The following is a 14,114-nucleotide window of genomic DNA, read 5'->3' as shown; positions in this document are numbered from 1 at the left end:
TAAATGAAAATGAAAATGAAAAACTTACATTCTCTGAGAAATATTTATTTTCAAATTGATCAATTACAAGACTGCAAATGCGAAAAGTCGTTTCAATACATTGACACGACATGACGAAAGTTGACTAACATTTCCAAAAAATAATAATAATAAAATAAATGAGCGATAATGACAATGAAATGATCTTGAATACTATATTTCAAGGTGTCCTGGTGAATAAAAATATATATTAAAGGCATATATGGTTGTATTCTCTTAACTCTCCTGTCTATAGTACATACTTTTTATGGAATGCCTTGCTTTCGTCCACCTTCTTAAGTATTCATAAAAAGACGATATACCAAAGAATTTCACAACAAAGTTGAATTTTTGAAAAAAGTTTTCATAGTAGGTTTATAACACCCTAACTATGGTGAAATACCAGTAACATACATTCTTTCAAAATAATGAGGAAGTCAAGCTAAAGTTAAAGGGGAAGTATACACCTTTTATGCTTTTAATGAAAGCATGAAAATGAGAAAATATCGGTGAATGTTTGATGAAAATCCATTCAACAATAAAAGTTTTATATTTGTAGCGTCATATACGAGCGGCCTCCCTATTAGTATATTTATGTATATAAATTCCAAAGTTCAAATTTTATATGACATATATTATGATGAATGCAAATATTCTGCTTGTAGAAGGGATTATGAAATGATGTTTCTGATCTTATACCGTACAAATAGAATAAATTTCAATATTTCCAGAAAAATAGCATTTTGATGGAATTTACATACCACGACATATGCTCATGGCAATGGCATAGCTGCTCGTACACTCTAAAAAAATTGTGTGTAAAATGCTCCATGGGGGTAATCACGTGACCAACCAAAATTGGGTATTTATTTTGGCCATTCCTATTTATCCAGTGTGATGAAAATGCTGCCCATTCTAACGTTATTGCTGCTTATTTTTTCAACCTCACTGGACAATATGCTTCCCGCATTGGGAAAAATACTGCCGCAAATTGGTTGGACACATAATTACACTCGTGTTGGTTTAAATTTTACCCAATATCTTTTTACAGCGTATGTGACGTCACAAAAGTTAAAAACTTCAGAACTCCGTCATTTTTGGTAGATTTTCAGCAAACTCTCATCAACATTATTCTTTGTTTTTGCTTGTTTTAAAACCAAGAGGGTGACATCACCTTTTGAATTATAATCAATGCTACGAGAATACCAACCATTTACATTTCAGAAAATACATAATTTCACAATTCAATATTATACATTATAATTTGAACCTTTCCAAATATCATTTAAAACGCCCTTTGAAGAAATAAGCATTCTCTACATGATCTTCTGAAAATAGATGTGAAGTATTGTGAAGTTTTGCAATTTCAGTTTCATTGATTAAAGAATAATAATAATTTTCATCAACATTATTACGTTGGTATCGTTGACTGTACTTTGTAAATACTTGAGAAATTAATCATGATTATTATCACAATTAGCAAATTTCCTCAAACAATAAAATAAGTATAGATTTAGATTAAGATATATTTATTTCCGTTCAACAAATTATATAATCCAAGTAATAGTAAAATTACATGTTTAAAATAATACATACAGTTCAAGATGAATTACATAATCGGAGGGACTTGCCAAAAATGCAGAGCTTGTACAAATAAGTCCCTAAATTTACTTTCAATACTAGTATAATAAGATCGGACGGGCTAATATATATATTTAAAATATCGATTGATAGCACGCTCGAGAACCGCTCTGTGCCCTGCATGTTGCATAGAGTTAATCATAAATATCTCAATTGGTTTCAATGAGAAAAAATAGATTTGACCACATACTAAAGAGTTACAATGATAATTACAAGATGGAATGTACTGCACTAATATGAAGTTGAATTTATAAAAGAGAGACGGAGAGAGAGAGAGCTCTATGATTTAATATGATATATAATACATCTCTATTGTGAAAACTTTTGTCATCTACAAAGTTTTAAAATACGTTTATTCTAGATCAGACACGATCTAAATACTATACTAAGCACGCCGTGGCTCAGCTACAACAAGGATTGAAATTGGGGTTGCTTACGAATACTATCTTTAGATGATGCTTTCAGTCCCAGAAAAAAAGTTAATATTAACATGTATTTAATTGGCACAAGTGACAACTATGTATGAAATACAACATTACAAATATATACATATATATACTCTATTACCATTATTATTGTATTAAAAGACACTTTTTTCATATTTACAATAAACAAAGTACAACAGAATAAAACCAAACAGAAGAGTTATTTTGCAAAAGAGGGTGATATTTTAAGTCAGAACTTGAAAAAACAAACAAACAGAGAACAATAAACTGCTTTCTAATATCAACAAGCCAATTCAATAAAAGAAATGGATCCAGATCCTATGAACATGATGGAAAGAAGCTATTTCTATTATTCTGATAAAGCCACCAACAGTTAAAAACAGTTAAAAATTAGCTGCTGTATTATCACAAAAGTTTGACGGAAGATATATTTTGTTTGAAAGTGCGGATCCAGGATTTTCCAGGGGGGGGATGGGCACATGTACCCAAGGAAAATTTGACATGTAAAAAACATGTTGTTGCCAAAAAATGACGTGTAATTCGGGTTGAAGTTGCGCCCCTTCTATATTTCAATTTAATTTAATATCGCCGCACAAGAAAGAAATGAGAAACAGTGTACTTTAAGTATCTCACCCTTAAATCTTGATTCATGGTAGAACATCTTGTAACGAAAAGAATGATATCGAACTTGTTGAGTTTGGTCCTTAATATTCTATGTCATCAATCATTATATAATTTTGTGAACTATAGCTACAGATGAGAAAAGGAATTATGCCGGGATCGGCCCATCATAGTATTATTGTATCTAGGGAACCCTATTGACATGATTGATCTATGTCATACTTTCAGCAATAAAATGGATTATGAAACGTCATATCAGCAATACTAACATGACTAATGGGAAGCCACATATGACTTAATTCGCGCGTTGAATGTGAACTTGCGAAATTATGGGATAAAAACTAAATCATTGAGTTTGGCAACATTTATTTCGGTAGCAGATGTTTGAACTGAGAAAATATATTGTGTTTGTGTTTGCAAAATTCCTGCAAAGACAAAATAATGTATATAAATTGAACTCTGAAACTGTATTTTCAACTGCGACACATATTGCGTGTTCAAGCAGCACAGTCCTGCGTCTAGATTCACGAGAACAGCTTGTCACCGCGCAGAGATGATTACACGCCTTTGATTCCATTCCGTGTCACACCATTGTACAAACCAATTACATTTCATGTAGCCACTTCGAATTTAACATAATTTTTGTCTCTCTCTAAATTAATTTTAAGGTTGATCGTCATCCGGTGGTGTTAGGTTTGTCTTGTCGTTTATTTCAACGACATTGTCCGCTGATATGTTCGCTATCTCAATATCGTTGCTGACCGGAGCAACCTGTGTGACTGTTTTGAAGTGATAGATGGCGTATCCGACACCAGCTGCAATGATGCCAGCTCCCACCACCGAACCAATTACTATACCTGCAATGGCACCAGCAGAAAGAGATTCCTCTGGAGGACTTGTTGTAGGATCGGCACCTTCAGTAGGCTGGGGTGTAGTCTTTTTTTCGGTAGGTGCACTTGGATTGGGGGTTTTCGAAGCTGTTGCTGGTGCACTTGGATCAGGGGTGTCTGGCGCTGTTGTTGTTGCACTTGGATCAGGCGTGTCCGGCGCTGTTGTTGGTGCACTTGGATCAGGGGTGTCTGACGCGGTTGTTGGTGCACTTGGATCAGGGGTGACTGGTGCTGCTGTTGGTGCACTTGGATCAGGGGTGTCTGGGGCGGTTGTTGGGGCACTTGGATCACGGGTTTCCGGCGCTGTTGTTGGTGCACTTGGATCAGGGGTGACTGGCGCTGCTGTTGGTGCACTTGGATAAGGGGTGTCTGGCGCTGTTGTTGGGGCACTTGGATCACGGGTTTCCGGCGCTGTTGTTGGTGCACTTGGATCAGGGGTGTCTGGCGCTGTTGTTGGTGCACTTGGATCAGGGTTGCCCGAAAATGTTGCTGGTGCATTTGTTGGATCAGTGGTGTCTTGTGATGTTGTTGCTACACCTGCATCAGTTGTATCCAGTGCTTCAGTTGTTGGTGCATTTGTTTGATCAGTGGTTTCTTGTGATGTTGTTGCTACACCTGCATCAGTTGTATCCAGTGCTTCAGTTGTTGGTGCATTTGTTGGATCAGTGGTGTCTTGGGGTGTTGTTGCTACACCTGCATCAGTTGTATCCAGTGCTTCAGTTGTTGGTGCATTTGTTGGATCAGTGGTGTCTTGGGATGTTGTTGCTACACCTGCATCAGTTGTATCCAGTGCTTCAGTTGTTGGTGCATTTGTTGGATCAGTGGTGTCTTGGGATGTTGTTGCTACACCTGCATCAGTTGTATCCAGTGCTTCAGTTGTTGGTGCACTTGTTGGATCAGTGGTGTCTTGTGATGTTGTTGCTACACCTGCATCAGTTGTATCCAGTGCTTCAGTTGTTGGAGCATTTGTCGGATCAGTGGTGTCTTGTAAAGTTGTTGCTACACCTGCATCAGTCGTATCCGGTGCTTCAGTTGTTGCAGCACTTGTATCAGCGATGTCTATTGTTGTTGCTACATTTGTAGAGAGTATGCCCTGTGCTGTTGTTGGTGCACTCGTATAAGTGGTTAAGTCCGTGTTTAAAGCTGTAGTTTGAGCTTCACAAATCCCAGACAGAAAGGCACTGATGCAAATCGAAAGGCAGAGAACAGCGATGTTCTTGGGAGAAGCCATTTTCTAAATCGAAAAAAGAACAGAAATGAATTGATAATTGCAGTTATTTGGATTTAAAAAGTTTGAATCATTCAAGAGGATATTTGGTAGGGATAGTGGTATGGCATCTGCTAGGAAATCGTAATTATACATGTAGTGTATTTGCGTCCCTCTAACAACTATAGTTCAAAATTTTTAAATATATTTTTAATTCTTATTAAAGTTTGAAACAATTGAAAATATATTGTAAAAACAATTTAAAGGGGAATGAAACCTTTTGAAGTAGACTCGTGTGGAAACAGAAAAAAATATGATCAGAGAAAGTTTGAAAAAATCCTGACAATAATGAGGAAGTTATCAACATTTGAATATTTTGATCAATAACTATTGGCAATGCGACAAAGATGTGTGATGTCACATGTTAACAACTTTCCCTTTGATGGACTTTAAAATGCCCACAAAATGTCTTATTTTGCTTTCTTACGGTGATACAAACATGATGTATTATTTGTTAATCTTTATTAATGCCCTCTTATAGAAAGAACACATGATCTATCTACTGAAAGATGTGATAAAGACGCAGTTTAAGTGAAATATAAAAAAATAAGTGATGGCAAAGTTGTTCACACCACAAATCTTGGTCGCATTGCAAATTGAAGGATCTGCATTACAATAAGGAGGGGTAAGGGGGGGGGGCAAGTGGAGGGCAAAAGGAAATGTTTGGGAGGCGAGGACAGACAAGAAAAGTGTTAAAAATTATAAAGTTCAAGATAATGTCTCACATGTACATCAGGTGCTGCGAAAAGGTTTTGAAAATGTGTGTGTGTGGGGGGGGGGTGGAGGCTAACCATCCGAAAAAATCTCAATCGGATGGTAACTTTTACATTTTTGTACACGGTTTTGGAAAAAAAAATGGGGACTGAAACTGAACCCCCCCCCCTTCGAGCATCAGCCCCTGCACCATACCACCAAATGACTCTACCCCTTCGCGGCGCCATTTTTTTGCGTGTCTGAAGTCGATTTCGCCTGTGTGTCACAGGACGTGATACTACTTAACATGCTCTGAAAACCAAAGGTGATGCTTTAAATGCAACCCATGAGCATGATGAGGTCGTCGTAAAGAGTACCCCCTTGGTAGTAGCAAATAAACGTGAAGTGGTCTTAAAATGATTTCAGGGCCAATGCTCCGAAGCAATGAAAGATAATATCATAGCAATGGACAAACAAACACCAGATATCACTCGGTGAAACGAGATTTTTATCTGCAAGACCACTCCCCGTGAAGATACATACACACTAAGAAATAGGGGATCAAGTTTGAACCCTCTGGGTTGGTACAATAGCTGCACCAAAGGGGTGCTAATGAGTGTAATTATGCTCATTTGAGGGTGCATTTAGCTATGTTAAGTACCCTGTAAGGTACGAAATTGAACAATGTAATAAAGGTTCAAATTTTAACCCTTTTTAATGTCAAATACTATATGCACCTTAACAGGTTCGTATTTGCACCTATTAGGGTGCGAGCTAGAATTTCTTGTTGCATTTAATGATGAAAAGGTGCATTTTTCACCTTTTGCCGCTTAGGGTGCAAGATTACACCCCTAAAGGTTGGTACAAGTGCTTCATTAGGGTTCAAACATTTCTTAGTGTGTATCACTCGAATTTGAATTTTACAAGAGAGCAAATAATAAATAATGCGCCTAAGGAGTACATTGCATGTTCCTATCGTGTTTATAACAGCAGATATAGCGTATGCATGTTCTCCACTCCTTGGGGAGTATTCCAGCTAGTCGCCAATGAGGCGCACGCAATGCTTGACAAGCTACAATGACTTTCACATCCTACTGGAGTAATGGGTACCCGTTTAGCTGCACCTGGGTGGAGAGAAGCAGAGTGTGTAAACGATTGCATTATCGATAATCTGATTGTAGACCAAATATAGTTAAGTAAACAATAATTAGCATCTGTCTGTTTCACCTGCTCAGCCACATGGACTAAAGTATCAGATTAGCGATTAACGATTTTTGTATTATTTTACACTTAACAAAAATGGAAGAGCTAATTTAGCTCTTATGGAGCGTGTATAGTGACTGCACTTCTTTTTTTTTTCGTTCAAATTAGAACTATTAAAATCACCACTCCGAAGTGCAGCCACTATCATGACTATACACGTTCCTTAATAGCTAAATTAGCTTTTCATTTTTAGAGTGTAAACACGCGCACACATTGATGCCAACTATGCCTATAAAAGTGTCCATTTATTAATTTTAATGTAGGCTAAAATAGCCATTGCGTGTTTTCCTTCAGCAAGAACTGTAATAGTTTTATTATTTTCTCTCATAAATCAAATACATATTCGTACAAATCAGTCAACTAAATTTTGCCAAGAGAGTCAACTGGATGAAATAAAAAACGGTGTAACTTCCAAACTCCAAAAATGCCCATGCAGATCAATATCTTTTGTATCTTACATTCATATTATCACCTTTTAGTCGAACCTGTTAACTCAATTTGTCCAAACAATCCCTGAATAAATTGTCGAGAGGGTTTGAGGGAAAATACCAAAACGATGAACTTTTCAATTTTCAAAATTTCCAGTCGATTAAATACCTTTCATATCCAAGTGCTAACAAACAAACAAGCAGACACACTTTTTCAATAACTCTTTGTGTATTGCACACGTGCGCTTTGACCCTTACACTTTAAGAAACTAGAGCAGTATTTTGATATACAAATAGATGAATTGTTTATGGTCAAATTAGGGCAATTTGATCAAAGTCCATGTATAATTCTCATTAGAGGAATTGGTTCATTGTACAGCGACAACGCATCATCAATCATCGGGTAATGGTCCCAAGAGACATAACAGTAGGAACTATCTTCTTTTGATTACCTTTCCAACTTTTCTTCCAGATAATAGTTCACACTTAATCATATTCAATCTATTGACAACATTCTAAACAGCAAAAAATAAAATAATAATTCATAATCAAATATAGATCATCGTTTATGTTCATTCCAGGAAAGGAAAATCATGTTTTTTTTTTAAGCATGACATATTATAATATGAATTCCATCTCACCCACAAAGCAATCATCTCTTTATGATAATAATGATAAGTAACACTAATGCGCAATTTCTAATGAATCATTACCCAAGGCGATACAAATGAAATAAACAAAAGCATCTTAATGGAATGAATCAATTTATTTCGTTTGAATGGAACATCAACATGATCAATATAAAGTCTAGTTACCCAAATGGTTGTTTTAAGCACTATGTGCATGGACGACATGTTTATCGCATATTGGTGGACCGAGAAGGAGAAGGATCACTCTTTTATCATGTTTATCCCCGCCATCCTATATGACGGAGCTTTTTGGTGTCATAGAACATCAAACCTTGTTATTAATTTATTTGGAGAAACATCCACGGTGATCTGTTAAATGGTCAATACTTCCTCTTGGTTATGAAGAGATTGCAAAATGCAAACGCAGTTTTTCGTTTTTTTTTATCATACTTATTATCCTACATCCACGTATTATCGTTTGAAAGCGCTATTGTTTTCAAATTATTTTCATCGTATACAATTGAAACATAATTATTATCCGATGCGTGCAAGTCAAAACAAATTCAGTATGTCCCCTTCTAATGCAATTTTACGATTTTGCAGTAACAAAATCTTATTCATTGACTTCTTTATTTTATTCATTGAAATTTATATATTTTGTAAATGTAATTAAACAAGAATGCGTTGATAAATAAATCAAGAAATATACTTTTTTATTAAGTCAAAAAGGAATTGAGACTTCAACGCTCTCTGTTGACGGTATGATAATAATCCTTTGGAGTATGTTGATTCCTCGTGTCACAAAAAAATCTTGGATGCGTAACTGAATTGACTTTGAATTGGCATGTTGGGTTAATGATTAATTAGTTTTGATGGAAGAGACTATTAATTCACTATTCCTTCCTTACTCGATTACGCATGATCACTAATGATTGAAAATGCCCTATTTCATTTCATGCAGAGGCATAAAAATGTAGTGTCTTTGACATAATTTCTAATTAGTCATGAACGAGCGAAGCGAGCGAGCCAAAATGTTTACCTTATCAAAATTAATCTTTTTTTAATAATATCAGAAAAATAACATTACATATTACTCTTTCTTTTTTATTCTCCTTCTCTTTCTATTCTTGGTGTGGGTGGGACTTTTCGAGAGACCATGGCCCCCGAAACTATTTACTTGTCATGCATCCATTAATCAAGATAAATCATTTTTATTTTCTTTCTATCATTATTTTTCACTGAAGTATACCTTTTGGTCATACTGTCGGTCCAAATCTCCCAGTTCCGTTCAGAAAAACACTTTCAGTTTGGGCGGCAAATCCTACAAAGCATCATTCGCATTTTCCTATCTCACAAAATGTAATGATCCGGAGGGAGTGGAGGAGGTGCATGGTAAGATGTACTGCTACGCGGAGTCGATGACTACAGGGGTAATCATAAAATATACTGCAAAAACACTATAAAAGCTGATTATTGTAATGATCATTGTTATAACTGTTGTTCGATGTTTCCAAGAGACATTTGCCTTCCTTCCACAGTTATCGATAATTCATTTGTCAATTATTGAAATGTACCCTATGTTAAGCAAAACTACGTACGTCATCGCGATAAAATATTGATATTTCTAGTGATTTTGAAATTGGATGTATATTTATAAAACCATGAATTATAGGTTACCATGGTTACTGTATGAAAATTAAACCCCCAATTTTTGCCAGTTATATCTGCTCATGGCGCAGTAAAGCAAGGAAATAAGAAAGGAAAGAGATTAGAGTTAAGGGAAATCTTGTTTTAATAGCAAGAATGAAACGAAACTCACTCTGCTGTATAAGAAGCCCTGGGAAAAAAACACTTCAATAACATTAATGTTCTGAATAAATAATGATAAAATTACTTATCGATATGCTAATATTTAGACCCAATGTACACTTAGTGGTAGTGATTACGATAAGCTTGAAGAGTTATCATCCAATTAATCTGCCTTGATGAGGTGGGGGGAGGGTGTTAGGAGAAGGGATAAGGAATTTGTGTTGGACAATGTTGGAGCGAAAATAAGGAAAATGAATTATTTTGAGTTTACAATATTGCTCTTTTAAGAATGTCATAAATATCCAAGTAGAAAGACAATTAGTCTTTACTTGGTACTTTTGCACTCCTTGTAGCTATAAATCGTTTCCAAAATAAGATGTCCCTATCAATAGACAATTAACAAAACACAAAAAATAAGCAAGAATAAGTTTTAATATTTTGACACCCCAAACAAGTTTGTAATTCATGTAAGATTCAAAATGTTTCGGTCATGTCATTTAATTGTTTTCAATGCACAGGCTGATTTCTATCACTTGTGCTTTTTAATTTCAATGGCCGATAAACTTTAAGTTTGAAAGTCAAGTCCATATGAACAAAATGTTGATTTGAATAAATATAGAAAAATCAAACGAGCATAATGCTGAAAATTTCATTAAAATCGGATGTAAAATAAGAAAGTTATGACATTTGAGATTTCGCTTATTTTCACAAATTAGTTTTATGCACACGACTTGTCATTGATATGCAAATGACAAAAGTCTTTTGTATTTTATTGTTTGAATTATACAATATTTCATTTTTACAGGTTTGACAAACTTCACTGACCAATAAAATCTTAAAACAAAGGTAATTCCACATGTTCAGGAATGAACAAAATTTTGTTTCAATGGACAATGAGGAGAAAATTAGAATATTTCATATAATAAAATACAAAAGAAATAGTGAGTGGATGACGCCATCCATCCCTCATTTGCATACCGTCTAGGATGTGCATATAACCATTTTGTGAAATTTTAAAATGTCATAACCTTTCTTGTTTTACATCCAATTTGGATAAAATTTTCAGTGTTGTGATTGTTGGATTTTCTCCTTGGGCATTTTCACGGTAACTGACGTTACACGGCGCAATTTTACACACCTTTCATTGTGTGTGTGATTATCTCTAAAACAACAAATGATGTGAGTTTGCTTTTAAGTTTTGGTTTTCATAAAAACTATATACTCATATAAGCTTTCTTAAAATACAAAGAAAGATAAGGGTAATTTAATCATGGTATTATCTTGTATCTCTCGAAGGTGAGACTTACTCCCACACACTTCTTAAAAACAAAATAATGGAATCAGAGATAATGTTCTTGATAGGTTTCATCATAAACTCATATGTTATCTTTAGCGGTATCAAATCAGTATGTTTCATTTTGAGTTCCACAAGTATATTTCCTCAACCCGTTATTTTTTTGTGTATATTCATGATATAAATAGCTAAAAAATTTCATATTCATACTGCTTGCGGAAGTCTTCGGTATCTTTTCTTTCTTTTTCTTTCTAACTTAAATACTTTTCACTCATTCACCCTTAAGCAATAAATGAAGAACTTCGAAATGTTGTTACATGGTTTGCAGAGCTTATAGACTATGGTTAGTATCTTAGAATAATAGAAGCATAGCTTTGATGATGACGAGGTCATCGATGACCATCATCATGAATCCACTGAGGAATGAATCATTAGATCAGCGTTTATGCAACTTCATATATTCATATATACTTTGTGATTACTATTCATCGATTTTAAAATGTTACATCTTTATACAGTTTTTATAATTTGGGTTCGATGACATACATGGTCAGCACACCTTTAACCTTCAAACATTAATCTTTAATGTGTATATCATGCTGAAAACGGAGCTACAATGTGTTGTGTTTTTAATTAAGGCACATAGATCGCACAGTCAACTGACATTAACAATTTGTGCGATTTTGTCTGAGTGCTATAAGCTCATTGAAATGTAACATGGGCCAATATATTTGCAAGATTAGTTATTGTCGATGGGTTGTAAACCCATTGAAAACTGATACAACTTTCCATGTTGTTTACTCCACATTGTCAGTGCATGGAGCTAGCTGGTCAGTGTATAATCATGATGACCCTAATCACATTTGCCAATATTTCCTGTCGTTTCGTCGGTCAACCTTATGCATGCTTCCGGTATAAACACAGGACAGCCTTCCCCGACATTATTTTCCAGATATATATACAAAAATATTACAAATAATTGGATTATGTTTAAGGAAATTCTGCTGGAAACGGCTGTCAAACTTTCCTTTAATGAACTATGTATATAAGGAAAACTGTTTTTTTATTTTTTGATAAGAAAATTATGAAGTAATTGTTTCTGTAATTAGCATAATCATGATTATGATAGTACCAATAGTTTTCCTTATATTTATTAGTAATGCAAAACGATTTCGAAACTGAATAACAATTGACATCGTGCTAACTTTAATCTTTAATGATACAATTATGAATATTTAATTTTCATAATTTTATTTCTGGTAATAAAAGGATATTTATCTTTAGTCGGAAACAGTAATTTCATCATATACATCAAACCAAGGAACATTAACGAGAAAATTTTCTTGAGCGAAATATTCCTGCTGCTATATTTCGTTATACTCGAATTATGATATAGTTCTCTGAGAAGACCTGAACAAAAGGTAAAAAATATTTTATAATAAAAGTTTTAGCGAAAAAATCTTTAGCAAACATTAGAAATGAAATCAGAATGATAGATCGAAACACAAAAAGAAGGAATATTTTCTCGGTTTTTTTTACGTATCTCACTTCTACGCTCGATCCATCTTGTAAATATAACATTACACAATTTTTATTTTGAAAGATATTGAAGTTTTAACTAGATGTTCCACAAATATTCTCACCTCAGATGATGATGATGACGATGCGTAATCACTCTCCAAAGGAATTTTGTCTTCTTAAGAATCTTGGAGAAAAGATAAAAATCCTACGTGATCCCGAGGAAGGTATTGAGGCTAAAGACAAAGGTCCTTGATTGATAACTTGAAGGGGTCTACTGTACAAAGTCTTTTTATATGTGTTTGTAACCAATCAGGCTGCTATGGCGACGTTGTTGCTAGCTCACCAACTAGGTATGTGATACTTGGTGAGATGAATGAAGCCTGTTTTAGGGTGTTTGATTAGCGGTATAATATTTCATGGCTTCGACGAAAGCGTCCATAGTAATTAAAAAAAACATGTAAAACGTTTCGAACATTATGAGATTATTGCTGCAATGATGCCATAGCCATTACTGCTGCTTCATGACTACTACTACTACTACTACTACTACTACTACTACTACTACTACTACTACTACTACTACTACTACTACTACTACTACTACTACTACTACTACTACTACTACTACTACTACTACTACTACTACTACTACTACTACTACTACTACTACTACTACTACTACTACTACTACTACTACTACTACTACTAATACTACTGCTACTATTACTACTATTACTACTACTACTACTACTACTACTATTACTACTACTACTACTACTACTACTACTACTACTACTACTACTACTACTACTACTACTACTACTACTACTACTACTACTACTACTACTACTACTACCACTACCACTGCCACTATTACTACTACTACTACTACTACTACTGCTGCTGTTGATGCTACTAATACATCATCATCATTATCATCTTCTTTTTCTTTTTCTTCTTCTTCTTGTTCTCCTTATTCTTCTTGTTTTTTTCTTGTTGTTCTTCCTCTACTTCCTCTTCTTCTTACTCGTTTCCTTCTCCTATCACATACCATATCACATACTACCATCTGGCACACAATCTATTACTCTCACAATGACAACGGGTTTTTATCTTGCAGAAGAGAGTAAACAAATGAGGAAATTAATCCACATGATGAATATGGAATAGAAAATCTTGAAACAATGATGATTACATGTAATTATATAGTAGTTTATCCGTTTATCGCTATATAGTTAAATTTCATAAGATGATAATATCATCTCAAAACCAACTTGGTAACCCAGTCCATTGAACTTCTACTGTATGCCTAAAACGATGTCAAGCCCAACAATGAAATACATTTTAATGAATAGAGACGAATCAAACACGCTTAACTTAAAATATCATCTCAGTCTGATGTTGAACAAAACAAGTCATTATATGTTCACAAAAAGTTACATGCAATATGCAATCAAGGACATGGCCGCTTGGCACACTCAACATCCTTTGTAGTTTGTGATGTGTAATATGACACATTTCATTATGCTGAAACTATTGGGAAATGCAAGATTTGATTAATAGCGTCGGTGAGGTCAACACACACCCACTCACA

At 34.7% G+C, this 14,114-nt stretch overlaps 1 protein-coding gene across 3 annotated transcripts; it reads right to left on the bottom strand.

Annotated features, from left to right (window-relative positions):
- Positions 1–1,013: 1,013 nt before the first annotated feature.
- Positions 1,014–12,865, bottom strand: LOC121414326 (flocculation protein FLO11-like). 3 transcript variants are annotated; one of them, XM_041607486.1, is made up of 3 exons: positions 12,643–12,865; positions 4,375–4,850; positions 1,014–4,140 (listed from the first exon to the last, which is right to left on the bottom strand). In XM_041607486.1, the coding sequence occupies exons 2-3, from the start codon at positions 4,845–4,847 to the stop codon at positions 3,390–3,392; spliced, it is 1,224 nt and encodes a 407-aa protein (XP_041463420.1). In that variant the 5' UTR covers positions 4,848–4,850; positions 12,643–12,865; the 3' UTR covers positions 1,014–3,389. The 3 variants fall into 3 exon arrangements, with proteins under 3 accessions (XP_041463420.1, XP_041463411.1, XP_041463403.1); XM_041607477.1 differs by having other exon boundaries at positions 4,219–4,850; positions 12,643–12,860; XM_041607469.1 differs by having other exon boundaries at positions 1,014–4,850; positions 12,643–12,858.
- Positions 12,866–14,114: the final 1,249 nt, after the last annotated feature.

The sequence above is a fragment of the Lytechinus variegatus genome, chromosome 1 (assembly GCF_018143015.1).
Source record: "Lytechinus variegatus isolate NC3 chromosome 1, Lvar_3.0, whole genome shotgun sequence".
NCBI lineage: Eukaryota > Metazoa > Echinodermata > Echinoidea > Temnopleuroida > Toxopneustidae > Lytechinus > Lytechinus variegatus.
The sequence above is the reverse complement of the archived record's forward strand: the minus strand, read 5'-3'. Positions and strand labels throughout refer to the sequence as shown.

Excerpts from the sequence above, each read along its gene's own strand:
- LOC121414326 (XM_041607469.1), bottom strand. The coding sequence starts at position 4,847 with ATGGCTTCTCCCAAGAACATCGCTGTTCTCTGCCTTTCGATTTGCATC.